This window comes from Pleurodeles waltl, chromosome 7, assembly GCF_031143425.1.
Source record: "Pleurodeles waltl isolate 20211129_DDA chromosome 7, aPleWal1.hap1.20221129, whole genome shotgun sequence".
Taxonomy (NCBI): domain Eukaryota; kingdom Metazoa; phylum Chordata; class Amphibia; order Caudata; family Salamandridae; genus Pleurodeles; species Pleurodeles waltl.
The window spans coordinates 1,303,866,906-1,303,889,362 of record NC_090446.1 but is presented as its reverse complement, the minus strand read 5'-3'; the positions used below and the strand labels follow the sequence as shown (position 1 = coordinate 1,303,889,362).

General features: G+C 42.3%; 1 protein-coding gene across 1 annotated transcript in view; it reads left to right on the top strand.

Annotated features, from left to right (window-relative positions):
- SHISA7 (shisa family member 7) overlaps window positions 1-18,946 on the top strand; it is a 271,469-nt gene extending 252,523 nt beyond the window's left edge. The window contains exons 5-7 of the mRNA XM_069200618.1: window positions 12,011-12,073; window positions 14,673-14,828; window positions 17,442-18,946. Of these exons, the coding sequence (XP_069056719.1) occupies window positions 12,011-12,073; window positions 14,673-14,828; window positions 17,442-18,028 (806 nt within the window). The 3' untranslated portion in view covers window positions 18,029-18,946. The remainder of the gene's footprint in view (window positions 1-12,010; window positions 12,074-14,672; window positions 14,829-17,441) is intronic.
- The last annotated feature ends 3,511 nt before the right edge of the window (window positions 18,947-22,457 follow it).

Genomic DNA, 22,457 nt, shown 5'->3' with positions numbered 1-22,457 from the left:
GGCCAAATAAGGACCTTATTGATGAACCATAGAAGGAATGCAGGTCAGAGCTGCACGGAAAGCTTCGTGTTATGCAGCACCAGAGTGGCTGCATGTGTCCCAAGCCAGGACAGCAGGCACAACAGTGGTTCTAGCCTTCACATTCTGCCTCACCCTGGGGGCGAATGAGAGGCATCAGTGTTGGGCACATGGGTTGAAAAGTGCTGCAGCAGAGGGCTTTCTCTTCCTGGGCTGGATCAGTGCTGCAGATGTAGCATCACAGCTGCAGTGGCTGAATCATTGGCGTCGTGTGGGAGAAGGGCCTATTCCAGGTCAAAGCTGTTATGTCTTGTGCCTCTTTTGGTGACTCGCAAAGCTTCACTCCTCCCCCATCAACACAGGGACAGCCGCAATGGTGTTGCCACAGCTAGGATGGGCTCCTTCATGGCCAGGGCTGTGGAGGGAGGAAAGCTTATAATTCCATCTTGATCACCAATGTAATATAATGTGCCCTAAACCCACATTGTATGTGTTTTTTATATAATGCAAACCTTGTTCAAAAGGCAGACAAACACTGTCTGGGATCAAAAGCATGGGTGTGAGAAAAGTGGAGGATGGAGTGGTGTATCCCCCCCCCCTGATTTTGGAGTGGGGAGACGCAGGGGACAATATCCCTTGCCTCCTCTAACCCGCTTCCCCTGAGATTTTGAAATGTAAACTGCAGATTAAACGGTGGCTGAAAATATCTCTGAACACATGCTGCACACTGCAAAATGCTCTTTGAGAAGCTGTTACCTATGGAATAAACTCAAACTGGCTCCAAAGTCCCTCGTTTTATTATTTAATGGCAGTCATTTGGGTTTTGAGCCTCTTCTAAAATCGTTCTGTTTGTCAAGTCAGGGGAGCCAGCAGTGACATTAAGATAAAAGAAGCATCTTAGGTGAGACTCAGCATCTCAACAACTACAAATAAATAATTACCAAAACAATTGGTTTTAGGGCCCGATAGAGTTTGCTTCTTAGGTTAAAGCACTTCAAGGAGACACATGGAGTGTGCAGCATGGCTTCAGAGAGACATGATTTTGGCATCAAGACATCCCATGTAGCTCCACCTGGTGGCCGTCAGAGCTAGGACCAACACCCACACCCACAGACTGTGCAAGAAATCTAGGGATCATCCTAGATGGCAAGCTCAACAAGGTGGCCCATGTCAACACAGTGTGTACCTCTTGCTTTCACATCCTATGCAAGCTGCAAAAAATCTTCAAATGGTTGCATTAGTACACCAGAAGGACACAAGCACTCATCACCAGTAGGCTGGACTGAGGCAACACTCTCTATGCCTGAATCTCTAAACAACTCCTACACAGACTCTAGACCATCCAGACTACTGCAGCAAGACTCATACTTGATCTCCTGTGCCGCACGTACAACACACCATGCCTCAGGAACCTTAACTGGCTCCCTGTTCACAAGCACAGCAAATTCAGACTTCTCACACATGCATACAAAGCCCTGCACAACACAGGACCAGAAAACCCGAACAGGCGCATACACCTTCACCAACCACCAGACACCTATGCTATGCCTCACTCTCATTTGCATAATTCCCTGCATCCAGAAAAGCAAAACTGGAGGTCACTTATTCTCCTACATCACACCCAAGACATGGAACGACCTGCCTCAATACATCAGACCCTCTTCCTCACTTCTTAAGTTATGCAAGAAATTGAAGACCAGGCTTTTTAGGAACCGCAAACCTACACACTTGTCCAAGAGCCTGGAATACTCTCTTGGTTGATTAGTTGCTGTAGACATCAATATAACATAACATGTTCTGTCTGTGTCTTTGATCTTTGGTGCTAAACTGAAAAGAGAAGGATGTTACTCTACAGTGTAATTAATTGTCATTGTAATTATATTTAAATATAACTTAGTACCCCTGATGAGGTGTTGAAGTGCTTTTTGACAGGCAGCATGCTTCTCCGGAACCCAAGGTTAGTGGTTATTCCAGTGTCATTAGTTATTCATTCACTCTGCTTTCTTTGTGGTGCCTTGAATTTACAGGATTTGGGAGAGATCATTAGTGGTTGAATTGCGCAATTTACAACCAGGAACCCTGAGTTCAAATCCCAGCTTCCCCACTTGACCAAACTGTATGATCCACAGCACAGCACATCGCTTTGCTTTGCTACTATAATTTTGCTTCCGCAACCAAGCGTCCGCAGATTGAATGGACACCTTGTGAGATGGGCTGCAGTGCCATGTCCCAGGAGACTACGGGGACTCCGGCAATATGAAAAGTTTGAAAGCAAGAGACAGACACGGTAAATGATTTTACAATAAACGTGACACGATGCTCCTCAATGAACGTGCCTTGGAGCCCCTCGGTGTCAGTCGCAGTAAAGTCAAACGCAATCTTTGAAAGGACGGTAAACTAGAAGCGGAGATACGAGAGGCTAGGAGACAGAGATCAGCAGGTCTCGACAACAGAGCGAAAGGAGCCAGTCGAGTACACACGTCAGTACACGGTGCTGTGCCACCTCAGGCTGCCGGGGGAGTGCAGCGAACAAGAGAAGCCATCGCGAGACCTGAAGGGAGCTGGCCCTGGTGAAGTGAACTGTGGCTGAGGCCATATCAACCCACATAAAACGGGTGAACTTGACAGCAAGCCACTGGATGCAAGGAGTTGGTGAACCATCAGCGAGTCTGTTCGCTCTCTGCTTGTGCGAAGCATTAGTGACACCCTGTGGCGGCCGCCTGCAACTGCAGGCCGAAAGCCGCCATGTATTGGAAGTATTCAATGTCAGCTAGCTGACAATTTATTATTTTAATTAGCCCGTATATTACTCACAATCTGCATTACCGTATACATTATTTTGGGTTCTTGTGTGAATCCAGTTCGTTTGATGTTTATCTGAGCCAAAGGGCCTGGGACCTCGCTTTCTCTACGACTATGGTTTGGTGAAATTACGCCATTGGCTTTGGTTTGTAGCATCCATTGATAGAAATGGAGACGATTTTCTTCGGGAACCCAACAATTGAGGCGAGGAGGTCTAGGTGGGTCTAAGAACCAACCTAACAGTTCACTTACAGCCGGCCTTCGCTAGTCAGTAGCGAGTAGATATGCATTTTTTGTACAAAGAATGACCCCAACGAAATTGATAGGAAAATATGTATGCCATGGTGGTTTGCTTACCTCCCTGTCACAAACGTTGAATTTTAAGACACCTTAATGGCTAAAGGCACCTGGTGTGGAATTCCATGTCATACATGCCAGCCAGCATTTGAGAATGGGAAAGCGTGAGATTTTCACCTGGGGATTTTGGCTACTGGAACGGACTTGAAGTCTCCGTATGAAGCTCTGCTGGAAATGAGGAGTTTCTAGGAGAATCGATCCTAGAATTATAGATCCCACAGTAACTCATCATTTGTTAGTGGACCATCAGGGTCCAACTTGCAATGGAACCAATTTCCCCCACCCTAGAGTTACCAGTACCCCCAGTATTGGTAGCTCCGGAGGTGAGGAACATCCAGATTTACCGGGCCACTGATAATGAAGGCCTATTTCAGTCCTTAAAAACACCTGCTTGTATCGTCTGCTGTAGACGTGGTCATTATTCGCGCAATCATACACTGACCTGCATACCTTACCTACAAATAGATCATGAGAAAATAAACCGCTCTCGGAGATTTCTAGCTTTGTTGACTTTTGTTTTAAAGTCCCATGCAGACTGTCCCTTCTCTTCAGTTGATGGGCTGTTTGAGTGTCCAGCTGAGCACTAATCTAAGGACCGCATTCTGAAAAAATACAAACACATCATTCCTTCAAGTGAGACATTATTAGAAGCTGGGCGCTGGCGGGGGAAAAGAGTGTCCGTGCTGCTTCGCACATCCTGGATGTGGCCAGGGGATGCTGCATTTCTCATCTATTTACTTATATTGTTTCTATAGCACTTCACGGAGAACGAGTACAAACGGTAGGATACGTGTACACAGTTAGTGGGTTTGAAATTAGAGTACTAGCTAAATGGGAGGGGATTTCTGGACTAGGAGGCAGTGTTAAGGAATTAAGGGGAGAGACCGTCAAAATAAATTTGTTTAACAGGGTTTCGAAAGGTGAAGGGATGGTGGCACAGGCAGATCGAAAGACTGCTCATGCACTGGGAGATGACTGCCTTGCGTCTGGATAAACCGAGCATTGGATAGTGCGAGAGTGAATGGGGTACGGATGGTAAACCTAAGCACCTTCTCTGGAGTGAGCACAGTGCAATAATATAAGTCACCGAGAGGCTGCTAGAGTAGTGCCACTTGTTGAGGATGGAGAGTTGGCTAAGGTCTTAGCAGAGTTAATGTAGAGGGCAAGCAGGACCTTGCAGGGTTTCAGGAAGGAGGCAGTGTATGGCGGCTGTTGTTGAGCTTATGAAAGTGAAAAATCACATGGTTTTCTGGTTAATAAAGACTAAAAGTGAACTAGCATCTCATTGGTCAACTAATTAATGTAAGCTCCTTTGTGTATTTGTGAGCTGAGCTGCTATTAAAATATGAATATTATTGAGGGTATCTGTAACTCACCACCAGGCAAGCAGTGTACTGCTGTAGAACCATTTACTACTGTCAGTATCTCATATTTACTTCCCTGAAGCTACTGAGTTATTAGTAAATACTTTATATTAGTATACTTTTTATTTTTGGTTATGGTTAACAAGACTGTGATTAACTGAAAAATATTTTAATTTAAATTATTGAAGGGTTAGTATACCGGTTAGTACAAACACAATTGGATACAATTAAATTCAAAATATCAAAAATATGTATTTAATAATACTAACTTTAGCTTTAGAATAAGATTTATCATAAATTTAATTTAAGTCTTCTTTAGTGAAATGGGAATGTAATACAATATGCGTTAATGTTACTTGAATTACCTTTTTTTAGTATTTAAATTTCATTATTGATGAGACTAGGGTTAGCGTCTGGATTTTACTAGGGTTTCTTGTATTACCTTTTTTAGTATTTTGATTTCATTATTGAGGGTTAGTGTTTGGAATTTACTAGGGTTATTTTATGTAAGTATATCTAAGTAGATAACAATCAGGGTTTGCTTAGAGTTTGTATTAATTATAGCAAACTAATCAATGTTAATTTAATGTAGGGCTAGAGTTACGGGTAGTGTTAGAATAGGGTAACTTACATTGTATAGTTATAATTGCAATTTGGTAAAGGTAAAAGTCAGTATTCGTGTAATCTAGATGCAAAATAAGGCTAAGGAAATCTTTATAAATATGGCCAGGGTTAGTGTCACGGATTGGGGGTGAACTGAAGGTGGAAAGAAGTAAAGTTGACAAACTGAAAGGTACTACAATTTTATGGATAAGTGAGAGAAGTAAACATATAATGAAGTAAAGGTGGAGAAGTAAAGGCAGTCGAATCGAACAATACAGGCACAATGTCAGACTCCTGTGAGATGCTTCCTATCTTAAATGTTATACTAATCAAGGAAATGAAGCAAGAAAACACTGAGTCAGATAATCACAGAACTTCCGCAGCATAGGAGGAAGTTATGTAGAACAGCAAGAATAGGATTCCGAAGCCCTGGAGCACAGGTACAAAAGTCCTGCTTTGAGTCTTACATGTATTTTTCGGTCAGTGTAATCTCCAGATACAATACTATGGGAAGAGCAGAAGCTGCAGTAGGTGCAAAGCCTGTCACTCAGGTATTAGGGCTTTTGTGATGATGACCTATGTAGGAAGTGCAACAGATTTTGAAGGGGAATCCATAGTTGTTTTGATTTGAGAGCAAATAAAATTAGAGAAAGGCTGCTAGATAGAAATGGTATAATGTGCCCAGATCCCAAAAAATGCTCCAAGGAATAATTTACTATAACCTGGTAAAATAAAATGATCGCCAACGTATCCTAACACACACCGTATTTCAGGGACGATTGCTTCTGGCACAAGCAAATATGAAGTGTGACCGAACCTGATGGCAACTCACACTTTGTACACCAAAAATTTCAGTTATGCCGGTGTAATTCTGGCATTTCATATTACGATTGTCATGCAAAATGCCATAGATTACGCTATTATGCAATACTGTGCAATTGATAATTACTTTGTTCAGAAATCCTATCACACAAGCAGAGGAAGAAGGAGAACGAAATTAAACACGAACTGCTGCTCGCATCATGCAAAATTTCACAATGTATTTTCTAGCACAAAATGCTCCCTTGCAGCAAAAATGGATGCACATCAAGCTAAAAAATAGTGCAAAATGCCAAAGGAAGCACTTTTTGCTACAAAATTGTGCAAAATGCCAAAGCAAAGTTTTTTTCGGCATGTCAGCAGTTATGCAAATTTCACCCAGGTGTTCTATCAACCTGGAGAAATGGTGAGCACTGTGACCCCCTTTAAGGATGGTTTGACCAACCCCAAATCAGGGTTTTCAGCTGGACAAAGAAAGGGAATGGAATCTGTTTAGCTGAGGCCCTCCAAGTGAGGGTCTACTGAATGCGGTGAATGATTGAACAGAACAGAGACCAGCTCCAGTATAAAGAGAATTCAGCAGACAGAAGCACCTTTATGTGCCTTAGGTCTGCATGAAATTTACACAAAGGATTGCACTATCGCTATACTCCAGTGGACCTTGCACGAATGATGTGTCTAAGTGCTTTCTATAAAGTTTACAAATTTCATAGTCAGTTCTCAACTTTGGCTTTTATTACCAGGCACGGCTTGTGGGGACTGCTGGGGGCAGGGCGGCGCCTTGGTGGGGGGCTGAGAATTAATAACATAAAAAAATAATAATGCAATTAATAAAAACTTACCTCCACTCGCGTGCCGTGCGCCACTCCTTTGCTGCACGCAGGCACAGGCTCCCAGCCTGCCCTGCGGCAAATCCTGATGCAACACCAGGATTGGCTGGGAGAGCCCTGTGCACATGTGTGTTTGGACAACCGAAAACGGCTGGCCAAACATACATGCGCTCTGAGGGGAGTGCACGCCCCTCTGCTCGTGACCCCCAGTGCTCCGCCCCTTTCACAAGGAAGGGATAATAATAAACACAGTTTATTATCCCTTCCTTGTGAAATTATTTGCAGCGATTGCTGCTGGTGGGGGGGTGGGGGGGGGTGGGCAACACTCCTCTGCTGCCCTTATGGACGATACGCCCCTGTTTATTAACCCCATTCTTCCCCAGTCACCTTACATTTTAGTACCTTTAAAGTGCCCTGTCAGCATTACAGTCCATATTTACATTTTACATATTTACTTCAAATTGCGTTCACTAAGAATATTTGCTTTTTACCAGATGTTGTGTTTCTGTTGCATTTTTCCATACAACCTGCAAATCTTGTGACCTCTATGGTGTAGACTGTAACCTGAGTTGCTTCTTGGTGTCTGGGTCGGTTCAATTTGCTGATGGGTGTTTATGATGGGGCACAATTGAGAGTTCTGGGGTTTAAGTTGAAGGCAGTGTGAGTTTCTCCCAGCGCATGTTAGTGGGTCACAAAGGCATCTAATCCTTGGCCTCTCAACAGAGTCTGCAGAGTGTTGGTTGCGTATGTGCCAATTGTAATTACCACTGTATGTGAAATAGTATGAAGGAGGTAAACACAGCTCTTGAAATAATGGTACACCAAAGTAGAAAAAATGTGTTTAGTGGTGCCGCATCCCCCAAGACGACCAGCACAGCTACACTGGGTGTGAAGTAAAATTTCTGAGACCAACTGGACTGATGCCCTCAACACCTCCAACCCTGCGTCCGACCTGGAACAGGAAGTAAAGAACTTCAAAGCCTGGATCGCCAGTTGTGCTAACAGCGTCACACCCATCGAGAGTAGCACCAGAGAAAACCCTCCAAAAAGGCCATCTGGTACACCCCGAACTCAGAACAGCTAAATGAGTCATCAAATGGCTGGAGAGGAAGTAGCACCCCAGCAAAAACACCGCCGACAGGGCAGCTTTCAAGACCTCACTCAACCTCTACCACGCCTACTGAGAGCAACAAAGAAGGCAGCACTAGCCACACACGTTGAAACCCGCTGCAACAGCACCAAGGAACTTTTTAACATTGTTAAGAAATTTCCCAACCCAGCTGCTAGTGAAAACAATATCAGACCCTCACAGGAGCTCTGCAGCAACATCGCCAACTTCTTTCACAACAAGATTGCAACCATATGCAGAAACTTCAAACCCCAAACTACACCTACGGACTTAATCGACAGAGACGTCACCACCACAACCAACACCAACCACAGACTGACTACATGGAACATCCTCTCCACCCAGGACACCACCTCCACCATGAAATCCATCCACTTGGGATCCCTGACAGATCCTTGCCCACACCACGTCTTCAATATCAGAAACTAAAGAATCGGTCAGGAATGCACCACTCTACTCAACACTTCCATTACTACCACAACATTTCATGATGCTTGGTAAACACACTGAAGACAAATGACTACTCAAAAAGCCCTCCACAGACCCAGCGTACCCAAAAACTACTGGCCAGTCTCCCTGCCCCCATTCCCAGCAAAGGTACTGGAACAAAATCATCAACAAGCAACTCATGACATATCTGGAGCAGAACCAGCTGTTCAACGCTTCTAATCCAAATTCCGCAGCAGTCACATCACCAAGACCACCCTGATCGCAGCCACTGATGACATCCAAACCCTCCTCGAACGAAGAGAAACATCAGCCTTGATTCTCTTTGACCTCTCTGCAGCCTTCGACACAGTATCCCATCACACACTGATCATAAGACTCCACCGCATCACTATCAAAGGGGAAGCACTCAAATGGATCATCTCTTTCCTCCTTGCAAGAGCCCAGAGATTCTACAGACCTTTCACCTCCGATCCAAAAGATATCACCTGTAGTGTCCCCCAAGGATCTTCCCTCAGCCCCACGCTGTTTAGCGCATATATATATGACACAGGCCCTCATCGCCAGCGGATTGAGCTACAGCAACACCCTCTATGTAGGAATTGCCACGCACCTCCTACAAAGACTTCAGACCACACAGAATGCCGCAGCCAGATTCATCCTTGACCTATCCTGACGATCCCACATCACACCACTCTTCAGGCAACTCCACTGGCTCCTAGTGCAGAAGAGATGCCAATTCAAGCTTCTTACCTACATACACAAAGCGATACACAACCAAGAAGCCACCTACATTAACGACCCTCTGAATCCGCCCAACCATTGAGAAGACTATCCTCCGCCTCCCTATCACTTGCCCCCACATCCACCTAAGCAGAAGTGGAGGAAGATCCTTCTCCCACACAACAGCAAAAACCTGGAACAGCCTCCACACGCATCTCTGGAATATAACCTCACTTCCAGAATTTGTAGGGCACTCAAGACCTGGCTGTTTGACAGCCGCTGAGACCTGCAAGCGCCTGGATTCCCTTGCGGGCGACTAGCCACGCTTTATAAATCCTATTTGATTTCATTTGATGAAGGACAGAGTCAGAAGACAGAGATGAAGAGGAAGGAGGTGAGCCTATGTTATATGCAGAGGGAGAATTTCAGAAAGATGTGGAGAGTTAAAAGCTGGTAAGTGACTAACAGAGTGAGAGACAGCAGGGAAAAGTGGGGTGGAAGTGAGAGCAGGAGTGGTTGAGACCCTCTGAAAACCACCGCTCCCATGTACTTAAGTAGGGTTCAGTTCACTGTCTCATATTTTCAGAATTGAAACGTTTTTAATTCTAATTATTCCCACCAAAATCATTGTTTTACTCATGTATCTGATACTGCTAACAGGCATTGTCAAAGTCAATATTTCTAGCTTATTGTTTTGCATATGTTAATTGATATGTGATATGCCTGAAGGCAGGAACAGAAAATGTACAGCGAGGTGCCTAAATACTGATCAGATGGCATGCTTTTGTGAAGCACAGGATTTTAGTTCACATTATTAGCCACACCCTTGACTGCAGAGTCCACTCCAGATGGAAAGGATTCCTAGCTATGCTTCTTTGGCCATACCCTTCTTAGAAACCCTCCCATCTTTTTCATCCCATTGGAAACACTGTCTGCATGTAAAGACGGCTGCAACGATGCCTGGATCCGCTCTGCCTGGATCGGCTCTGCCTGGATCCGCTCTGCCTGTCAGTGTGTCAGGAGTTCCGATCAGACATGAAGACAAGGAAGCAGGCTGGCACAGCAGGGTACATGCTTTTAAATAGACTGATCCTGTTAGCTCATTAGGCAACATTTTCATTCCTCTCCTGGGCATTAGAATATTATTAAATTAAATATTTATGTTGCACATACCACAAAATGAATTGCCTCCTGAAATTTTAATGAGAAGTGCTGTTAACCAACTAAGGCCCTCATCATCACTGGCCCATAACAATTCCTGTTGCTTGCCTCTCATAGAATTATCATTTGGGGGAGGGGGTCTTTGGGTAATTTTGGGAGGGGGTATAACAGGGATTACACATTTTTGGGGAGTAACATGCATGAATTAGGCTTACTGTAGCTATTACTACATGCTGTCCCCAGTATTTCACATAGCTGGTATATTAATCTAACATTATTTTCAATTCAAGGTACAGTTACCTCAGTGTTTTTACATTGTTATAAATATTATATCAAGAAATTACATAGCATGTTTCTACAAAGGGAGTTGTTACTTCGTATAGAAGTAAATATACAATGGTTTTGGTAGTGAGATGGGTGTAGTTTAGGGCTGGAGAAGGGGTTTTAGGGTTCCAGGATGGGTAGTGGGGGTGGGTGGTTTTTTGGGTGGGGCGGTTAGTGTTCAGAGGTGGGTGGTGTTTAGGGGAGGAGAAAGGTTTTTAGGGTTCATGAATGGATGTGGTTGAGTGGTAATGAGGGTATTTTATGGTTCAGAAATGTAGCATTTAAGGATGGAGAGGAGTCTTAGAGTCCAGCGATGAGTGATGTTTAAGCTAGTGGTGGTGAGGGCTTTTTACGGTTCAGCGATGGTGATGTTTAAGGAGGGAGAGGAGTTTTAGAGTTGAGCGTTGAGTGATGTTAGGGTGGAGAGGGCTTTTTAGGGTTGAGGGATGGTGGTTTTAGGGATGGTGATGGGTTTTTAGGTTTCAGGGATGGGTGGTGTTTAGGGATGGGATTGTTTTAGGATTTAGGGATGGGTGGTGTTTGGGGGTGGAAAGGGTTTTTTTGATGGCTAAAGGGTGTGTGGAATTTAGGGGTAGTTAAGGTTTTTTTTAAATGTCACATAGTGTTGCAGAACTTTAAAATGTTTATTTTTATGTGCTGCAACAAAAACAAGTGTCTACATTTTGTAAAACTTGAAGTCAAATATTTAATTTAATGTAACGTTGTACTGCACTGCTACGCGATGCAGAGACTAGCGTGGCAAAAACCACTTAGTAAAACATGCAAAGTAAAGTATCCCCATGTAACCACTGATATTCACCTAGAGGCTTTGCTGCTTGCTTTAGGTGAAATCTCTGGGTGAAAAACGATGGAGCTCTTGTGTTCCCTCAACATTTATAATTCGGATGGGGCTGGTAACTCCTTTTACTAGCTTCTTCAGAATTATGTCATAAAAAGGCCTCAGGGGTGTTCCTTGTGTTGGCTGGGGAAGGATGCAATGTAGAGTTAGCTTTGCCAGGTTTTGAACCTATGACCTACAGATAAGACATATATGCAACGGTGTCACTGAACTTCCTTACCAGCAAGGACGAATCTTCATTTATTTAGAAATGTGAATGAATACATAATGGAATAGAACACAGGCATTTCCTTTACTGTCAGCTTGCCTGAGTAGCGCAGTGGTTCAGCATGGTTGGTCAAAATCTGACAACTGTATCAACTGTTGTTTTGTAACAAAGCGTAAACGCCACCAATAAAGGTTCTTTTTACAGAATACATCAGGGGGAGCCGTGCCTTACCCCAGTGGACTGGAAAATAATGTCATTGTGTCCGCTGAGATCGAAAATCTATGTTGGGATAAATGAAAAAGACCAACAGCTTCTCTGCAGCTCACTGAAAAACTGACCCTGACAGAATGCCTTTTTCTTTTTCAGATAACATGCATCATAATTTTATTCATCTTACAGTCAACAGTCCCAAGCACTCGGCCACACTCGGTAAGTAATGACTCCAATAAAATTCATAATGATATTTTCACGCAAGGATAAACCTGACTCATTGCGCCCATCCTCCCTGACCTCTGCTGATTTACTTCAGTGTTGATGTGCAGCTCTCTTCTGTCAACCCCTCCCTCTCCCCTCGACTACCAATGACTGTATATCTGCCCCAGCTCTTGCAGTAAAGCATTGGATGATGAGGGCTCCCTCTGAGATCCCAGCACTGGGGTTGCACATCTTTGATCCTTGTCAAATGTCAATGCTCGCCCATCTTGAATGACGTCAACTGTGACACCTCCAAGCCGTTTGCACTGCCAGTGCACCCCAGACCTGTTCTGCAATACCCTCCGTGTTAGGTGCGTGAGCACCTGTGCGTGTCTGCTAATACAGTCAGTCAATTTTCGGCCAATCTATTTTATTGTACAGTTATTTAAAACCTTTACAAAAACAAAACAATTCGGAATGTACAACATACAGGATCAAAAACACATTTAAAAAAAGTCAATTCTAAATTCAAGCAATAAATGATTTAAGTATGCCATTTATAAAAGTTAAAAGAACAAAGTGCATTTTTTGGTCAAGACCACCTAAAACGAAAACAAACCTTTGTCCCAAACGAATTAGCACTTTGTGCAAAATACACCAGGCCAGTCCTCGTCATGGGGCCGTTAGATCCTCAGTCGGCACATATTCCATGATTGTCTTGCTCCCGAACCAACCCAATGCAGGACCAGTCAGTGCAATGAAAAAGTGACAGTGAAAAAGTAATTTTAAACAAAAACATGTTGTAGAAACACTAAGCAGCGCCCGGAGCCAAATATGGAAGAGGAATTTGAACATTAAAAATAGCGTGAAATACGCAGTTATGACCACACAGAACCAAACGATAGGCATCATCTTTACGCACTAAAGTGCTTTATGCAAAATGTGCCGGAGACATAATTAGACCCAAACCGTTCACAGCAAATCTATGCAGGCTGGACATTTAAGAGCAGTGTGCAATATGCAATTGTATCCGTAGGAGACCAGACAGTAAGCAGTCTCTGTGGTCACTAAGACGCAAAGTGCAGCCTTGCTTCAGTCCAAACTTTGTGGGTATCTTTCTTGAAATGCATGAGCCATCTTCTAATTTAACCCGGACCCAGGTGTTTGTATGTAGTTGTTTGATTGCTCTCAGCAAAGTACATGGCGAACCCTGGCCCCACAGTTTACACCAAAGAAAGCTTCTTGGTATGCTGTCAAAAGTGGCTTTGAAGTCCACAAAGCAAGATTGAAGCACCTGATTATTCCTATTTGCTTTGTCAGATTTGAGGGCCAGTGCCATTAGATTTGAGGTGGTACCGCATTTGCCTCTGAAGCCACATTGATTCCTTGGAATGATCTGACACTCCTCTGCCCATGCGCTAACGTGGTCAATTAACAAACTCACATACACTTTAGCATCATTGTCAATTAGGGCAATGAGACTTAATGGCGGGGTTGGATTTTGAATCCCCCTTGAAGATTATGTGAATGATAGGCCCTCTCCGCAAATCTGGGATGTTTTTGGCGGCCAAGCAATAGTTGAACAAGGGAGTTAGCACCTTGGCCGAGAATACCATGCCAGATGTAAAGAGAGTGGAAGGGGCCCCATCTGCTAATGCATTCCTGAAGACTCTCGTAGTCCAGACTTTGAATCCGTTTCCTGTGGAAACCTAATGGTATTTCAATTCAAAATAGACACTCAGGTTTCCGATTTCCATATTGCTTTCTCTTAGACTGCCTTTTAGACACTTCATTGTTTGTTATTTCTCTATATATTGTTCACTACTTCGTTTCCTTTTTAATCCTCATTATCAACTTTTCCACTCCTTGTAATAACTGGAAATCTCTCAAACGTAATCTTTTAAAACTTCTACAATACATCTTTACTTGTTTGACCTTCCCTATCTCTACTTTCTCAGATCACATTTCTCTTCTTTAGTTCCCATCTTTCTTACACTCTTATTCCTTATCCTTCTCTGGCATTCAGTCATCATCATGGTCGAAACTCCTTTTGTTGCTCCATCCTAATCAATCCTCTCTTTCTCTTTTTCTTCCATCATACGCCATCAACATTTTCTGGCCTCCAATTGTTCTGTAACCACATCATTTTGAGTCACTTTGCTTCATACTTTGGATTTCTTCCCACACACTGTTTTTGGCTTCTTCTGCTGCATGCCCATCTTTATCCTCTTCAGTTCTATACTCTCTTCGCCATACCATCTTCTATTCAGATAATCTCTATGTTTTGTTCTCCTCTTTTCTATGCCCTTTCAATCTATAATTACTTTTCTTTTTTCTCCTTCCTCTGTCATTTCCAGTTCCAACTCCATTTCTCTGTCACACTTTCCTGTTTTTCCCTTCACTTCTTTTTTATCCAGTATTCATCATTTTCCTATGGACTGTTTTCTTTTTTTCTTTCACACATACCTTTACATCTCAAGACTCTCCTGCAATTCCACCCAACCTGTCCCTAATCCCCTTTTTGCTCAAACTAATTTTCATGTGACTGCGCACGTAGGTCTGTTCTCATGCAGCTACTCTACACCTCTCTTCTTTGCGGCTTCTTCCTGTCTAGACTGTCGAATGAACAATGCCCAGCTTCCAAATTCATCCACCAAGTACAACACCATGTCCTTCTCTCGCTCGTTCCACAACCTCTCGCATTTGCCGCCCTCTTATGAAACTGCCATGAAGTCTGATCTCAGCAGATACTCCTCACTCAAGAGACTTGGTAAGTGTTTTTCCATATACATATCACTTCCTTGTGAATGAAGGGGAATATATTTTATGTTCTTTACAAAATTATTCCCAGTAGAATATTTTAGGTTGAATGATTGCAAGCATCAGGCGCAGATTTTTCGAATGGAAGACTGTTTAACTTGTATCGGGAATTAATATTGCGTACATATGTAATTTATAGTACCTACGGCTTAGCATTGCTAAGCTCAATATCCCAGAGTGATAATTGGTCAGTGGCCGCAGGTTTTAAGGTCAGCTTTTACCCCATTCAGTCCCTGATGAATGTGGGTGCAATCTCTGGCAGTGGTTGTCTTTTAGATCCTTGTGAATGCTACGGTCAATGCTTCATCATTAATCTCTGTGAATGGTCTGTCCTCAAAGAACTTTGATGCCCACCTCCACAACTTTACATTCATCTTCTCAATATCTCGTAGAAAGAGCTAACAGAACTTAAAACGGTGCGGAGTCATTCTTGCTTAAATAAATATAGTCATTTTTCCAAAGACTGGAAGAGCCCAGGCAGGCTTAAACTTGAAATGCAAAGGTGAGGAGTTTACCAATTTTATTTTTGTGATTTTTTAAAAACTAGGCTAATAAGCACTCTTCAATGGCATTAATTTATAAAAACATTACATTAACAAAAACAAATGGAGCCATTATAAATAAGAATAGCTTTTATGAGTAAGAGAAAGAGGCATTGTAAGGATGAGAGTGAGCGATGAAAAGGCAAGCACTGTAATTAATTGACCCCAGGTGTGGCTGAATATGCAGAAAAATCGCTTAGGGGACATGCATCGCTGTTTACCTCAAGAAAGGTGTCAGCAGAGCATTGATAAAGTCACATCTATCGGGTATTTGGCTGGGCTTATAGAATACAACTCGACTGCCACACAGCCCAGAGATATTGCAGAGGTGGAAGGGAAAAGTCCACAGTATTTATGGGTCCGTTTGTGTGATTTAGATGTGACAGCCTAAAGGACTCAGTGCTTAATTTGTAAAAATATAAGAGCCAGGGCCCTTGTCAAGAGTATACTGTAGCCTTCACGACCCACTACCCCTGCCAGCTCTGCCAATGACAATACCAGCATAACTAATAACCTTTGCACTGCTACAGTCATGAAGGTTTAATCTATTTCAGACCTCCAAAGCTCTAAGAATGGCTGGAGTGGCAAGTATTAGTTATTTTTAATCTATGTTGAATTAATAAACTGTTGTTGTGCGCATCTCTAAATTAGACAAAAAGCGCCACCGTGTGGCAGGCTGCCATAAGTGCTGGTGTTAACAATTATGTGCTGGTGCTGAGCACCGGAAACCACCGGCACAGATTAAGTACTGAAAGGACTATCTGGTGTTGAATACACTGGCTGTTCTCGAGAGTTTCCTACTAAGATCTTTTCAACACTTTGTGACACATAAAACTCCTTTTATCCTCAGAAATGGGGAAATTCCAACAATCCTGCTCCCTCCAATTCCCTTCTCAGTTCAAACTGCACTGGCATTTCCTGTCTAAACAGTTGTTCAGTCAGGCTACCATCCTTTTGATATAACACTGTGTGTAATTGATGGTACTGTAAGGAAACTAGAAGGGCATAGCCTGTATTAAGAAGTTTTCATTCAGACCTACCTCAAGTTCTAGAACGTGATGCATTTTCATTTTATTTATTAACTTTGTGACAGGACACAAACGGAAACCCCAGAAGTTTTAAGGCGCAACAAACCAGGAAGGAAAGGTGGGAGGGGCAATTTTGTAACTAGTTATAGAAGTGGATAGACTCCTGAATATTAGACATAGTCTAGATTTGGAGATCACTGATTTGACAAAGTAAGGAGAGGAAATCAGCCATATGGGAAACCTCTTTTTTGCACGTTCTGTAGTTCTCTGAGTTACGATCGGGCTTGAATACTCTAGACTAAAGATAACAAGATAACAATATATTCCTCTGTCAACGGAACAGCCACCATAAGTATGGTTATTAAAAAAGTCTTTGGGAAATACACCAGTCACTGGACCCATGGTATGGCCAATCCCTTATAGAAAAGGATTGGGCTTTAAACTGACCTGCACATGAAAACAGGCCTTTCTTGTAGCCTTATTTGGTTAATATTGTGTGAAATATTGCACTGTTAGGGCGGATCAGGAAAAGATTGAAGTTAAGTTCTATGGTGTCAAGCAAGGAGATGGCCATCAGCATTTGCCAAAGAGAGACCTGCACTAGCCCTGAAAAATCCGTTTGGCATGCGTAGATTTCTGAATAAAAGTTGTTAGCTATTCACTGTATTTACTTCTCCCATTTTACATTTTTGTTCTAGGGGAACTACCCAGAGGCAGTTCATCACATTTAAAAACATTATTGTAGCAGAATCTAGAAAAACAAGCAGAGACTTGGAAGTGCAGTAGACATTACTGGGTTTCTGAGCTTAGAACCCAGCTCTTCTCCGGTTTATGCTTTAATGTCACATATAAGTCTTGTTGCTTCTGGTAACTACATCGAAGCTAGAAAACAAATGTATGGATGTAAGGAAAATCCTTGTTAATTGTTATATTTTGAAATGGTTGTGAATAGTGAGTCTTAATCTTTGCTCTTTATCTATTCCTGCTCTGAAGCTGAGAAAGACATGGATGACTTCTATGTGAAGAGGAGACACTTGGCCGAGCTCACTCGTGGGACGTTGCCCTTGCACGTCATGAAAATGAACTATGATCGCGATGGCTACTCGGAAAAAAGCCAGACCCCTAGGCGGGTAATGTCACAAGAGCACATCCTTTCAGACAACTATCACCCTGTTCACTACGAGTACACCATCCCCCGTGACCGTGTCATCTCCCATGAGCATCTGCTGTCCCGCGAGGCTATCCACTCGCAGGAGCACCTCTTGTCCCCTGAGCGAATGCACCACCGAGGCGGGGCCCCGGCCTTCCACGACCTGCGGCTGGGCCACCAGAAGGCACTTTCCCATACCAATGTCTGCGCCAGCACCCCTGTGCTCGACCGCCACCACATGATCAAGATGAATTCTCACCCGACCTCAAGTTCACCCAAGAGCAACTGGGACATGGGAAACCACACGGCCAACAGGCGACAAGCTTTTGCTGCCAAGCGGCAAAACACCATTGAGCAGCTGCAGTTCATCCCTGGGCACCATCCTAGCCAGCACCTGCGCACTGGGAGCAAAAATGAAGTCACCGTTTGAGCTCGGCCTGAATGGTCGATGAATTTATTTTTTCACCTGATAAGAGGCCGTTTTTTCTCTGCTTTTTTTTTCTTTTCCTTTCCATCCCCAATCCACACCCTTTCCCGAAAACTCTTTGCTCCCCCCTGCCCCATTGACCTCCCCTGTGGCAAGGGAATGGAGGCAAATATACTGTATAATTTTCTTTTCTCTAGTTTTTCATAAGCATAGGTACATTTTTTTTGTTTCTTCAGAACGGCCCAGCTGCCTCGTGCGGCACTTTACGCCGCTTATACATGACGTCAGCAATGGTGTTGCAGCCGACGTCCGAGACAGGCAAGAGTGGAACGAGGGATAGTTAAATCGCAAAAGGGAGCGATGGGGGCATTTTCCTCGCTCAGGACAGGAAGTTAGACATTTTGGAGGAGTGAGCAGAGTTATTGTTAAAAGAAAGTAAGGTCCAGCCTGCAGCATATTGAGGGGCAGGCATTTAGGACGCGTTAAAAAATATACACATTTACAAATAATAATGATGAATTCCACCACGCAATACATATAAATACATATGTTTATTAAAAAAAGAAAAAAAACAATGGGGTGCATGGAGAAGCCAACCCTTCTTCCGATCCCCTCCTTCTCCACTTTACTAACTGGTAAGAGTCTGGCACTAACAGAAGATTTGCTTCATAAATTGGAGGGCTCTGAAAATTTCGTGTTTATGAGTTTATATCTATTTCCAGTTTCTCCTATTTGGTGGGGGGAAAGCGACCTATATTTTTCATATTAGGGGATAAACAGGAGCCTTCACGAACAAAATCCGAGAAATCAATAGCTCTGGTTTCCGTCAGACTTTCGATGTCCTTCTCTGGCAGAACATTATTAATTTCAAAAGTTGTGTGCCGCCCTATAGAATTCAGCACAACGCCTTACTGAAATATTAAAATTAAAAAAAAAAAATCATCTTTTAAAGTTTAGTTTAGAAAGGCAACAAGGGAAATAGTTAAAGTGAGCAAATGCACCCGTCATAAAAGGAAATGCCGTAGCAGGGGACCCTTTTTGCAGGAATCTAGGACCAACCTGGTGGCAGCCTTTGCTGTCTTTCTTCTCAACCTTCCCTCCACCATTGCTGCAACTAGGCGAACTAATTGCTTACGTGGCATTTGTCTAACGACGAAGGTCAACAGCAAAGATCTCCATAGCAGTTTTCTCCTTGCAGTGTTTTTTATCCTGGTGGTGGCAGGGGCATTCACAGTGTTCCCTATCAGGACCTTGTTTCTAATGCAATGATTTTTGTTGACTGTTTATGTACTCATACACAATATATTAAACTCTCACAAATGCATTCCCTTATGCCCCCAAACAGGTGCACTGCTAGCATATATTTGACTTTTTACAAGAGCTTCCCCTAAAACAATTGGAAGATCCATCTCTGTAAAAATGTATACAATCCTAGAAATGTAAAATCTACTCCCTGTAAAGTCATATATTCCATATTTGATTGATATGCCATCTACTGTGTGAAGTCCAAAGGCTGCTACACTTCGACCGGCTCAGGTCACCATTCCAAAACTGAATATGCCAGTTTTTGTCATGTGAGTTGCACTTATGGCAAAAAATGCCATTCTGCTTTGACTTTCTACTTTTGTATTTCTTGTTGAAATCGCTCATTGTCTCAGATTAGCAGCAATCTGTGCAATCCTTAAGTAAAAAATATGAAAAGTCCCTAACTAGATTCCTGGGCTCTGAGAGAAGATATGAAATTCAGGTGATCTTGCACCAGTCAACCCCTTAAGATGTAATACTTGTAGCATGAGAGTCATTTTAATAAAACATTTCCTACTGGAATGCAGGTATCTGAATTCAAAGAGAATACATGACTCAGTTCCAAGTGACAGGGGACAATTTTGGGTCTCTGGTTCTGACATGCATTATCTTTGAAGAAATCATAACCATACTCAACAGAAATTCCGCTGTGATTATGATCCTTTTCACAGTCACAGACAGTTTCATCCAATTATCTGTTGTTGAGTTTCACATCTTACAATGAGCTATCTAATGTTACCAGCTAAAAGGAAAACCATCTTGCACATTTGGATAATGTATTTAAATTTGCAGGCTTCACACCACTGCTAAAATTGCCTTAACATGAAATATTTGATACAATTGTATTACATGAGATTGCTGGCTCATGAGACAGAACACACAGGGCTCTATTGCTTACTGCGCAATTCCATTTTTTGCCTTTACATAAGGGTCAGAGACAAACTTACCTAAAGGGAAAGTAGGAATTAAGACGTGTGGTTTCATTATTATTTGCAATCTGAAAATAAGATTTCACAAATGTACAAACATAGCAACCTGATATATGAGTTTAGAAGTTCGTATTCAGATATTTACAATTTCAGTAGCAAAACTCAAATAATAGGTAAAATAATTAATTGGACCACAATTCCATTTTTGATAAGTAAAACTACCGTCATTTAAGGGGAATATAAGAAAAATAACTTTTCTTCCTCTTCGTGCCCATACAAGCTTAGAATGATGGATGGAATGTGAGGGCAGAGCAGGACTCCCAGACCGATCAAGTCTTTTCATTCTCTCCCTACTGTTCACACACAGTTGACCACCAGACTCACCCTCACTCGGTGCTTGACTTATGCCCTTTGTGGACATTTGTAAGTTCAGAAAAAAATGTAAAAAATCTCCAGATATATGACACAGTAAGTCAAATATTTCCAAATATTGCTTTTTATTGTATAATGACTTCCAGCTTTGTCACCTCAGATGAATTCTTAAATGATTCTCATTTAGTTTTGTTTCTCTTTGGGGTTCCCACAGTCTCTGCCTCCATTCTCTCTTCTTAGATGGGACTCTTACAAATGCCATTGGCTCCACCAGAAGTGAACAAAAATATAAGCCTGAAAGACTCCCCTAGGCACCATGCTTACCTAATGGTGTCCACTATTCTAGACATGTTTATCATTTAGTCTCTCTGCCTGCTTGTTAAACATGGAAGCTTTTAGATTTCTCAAAAGATGTCCCCCTTCTTCCAGCACAACAGTGTTTGTCTGAGTTCTTCTATTCAATACAATTTTGAGGCAGAATCTTGTTTAATGTTATTTCCAAACCTTGCCCTTGCCTATTTAGAGTAGCTCTACATCTAACTAAAAAATACCTCTTTCCTTAAAACAATATTTGCCTCTGCTACTGTGTTTATTCACTATAGGAGTAGCATCTGTGACTTACAGAGCTAGGCACAATTCTGCAGACACAGCTTCACATTTGTGATGCACATAACGCTGAAACCATTTGTGTCTGATGATTCACTATGTCTTCCTATGCATTCCAAGATACCTCTGGATCTCCCTATAGTCTTGACCCAAGTCACTTTGATGTACTGGTAGACCCTGCCTGATTACTTTGGAGATTACCAAGTATGAATCAGCCACTATCTTCATGTTTGGGGACCTCTGAGGTCACCCAAAATGTTAGGACGAAGATTTTATTCTTGTGTGGTGAACTCAGACATCACCTGAGAAGAATGAACAAACTTTCCTCTCTTGTTGGAGATCTTTCAGATCTCACTTCTCGCCCTTGTACTGCTCTTCCGGATTTCTGCAGCCTAACTATTTTACTTTTTACTTGACTTTATTATGGAGTAGTTGCCAAATCCCACAGAATGCAGACAGATTGGGCTAGTCAATGAACGTTAAATGTTAGTAGACGCTTCACGTGAAATGAAAGGCACTGTACATTTGCAACTAGGAACTGCAGAGCACTAGTTTGTACCTTTTTGGACTTATGACATTTTCATCCACTTTTGGGACTAGACCTGCAAACTTATGAGGCAGACTGGCTTATTGGGGAAACGCATGTTTCAGTTCAGTTCAGAAAGACATATTGTAATTTCGTACACTTATTTACAAATCAGAATTCCAAAAGCAACAATCTGTTCACATTTAGTTTTCATACCTTCAGATCACGAAAGATGTGAAGTAAAATAATGATGATTATAAATGTAGAATTAATTAAATGTATTTTTTTGAGAATTGTTCCTCACATTGTGAAAGAAGTCTAAAAACCAAACCACAGTTTACCACCAGAATATGCTCTAAAGCTGTAGGTACTACATTACAATTTCTTCCACACCGATTGCTCCACATTATAAACACATTATGAAAGCTGAGTAGGAGAGCATGAACTGGATATACATCTCATTAAAACATCCACATGTCACCATAACAAACAACTGCTTCATTATCTCTTAAATTCAAATGCAAGTTTTAGATTTAAGTATTTAAACAACATTTTTTTAGATTAAAAAAGTAATCGGTCACATGAGTCCTGATAAGAGTAGATATGAAAAAATCTGGGTTTTTCTGTATGCATCCTTTTGCAAGAGCTTCCCTGATGTTGACAGTTATGGGGATCCCCGTAAAAGCACGTGTTA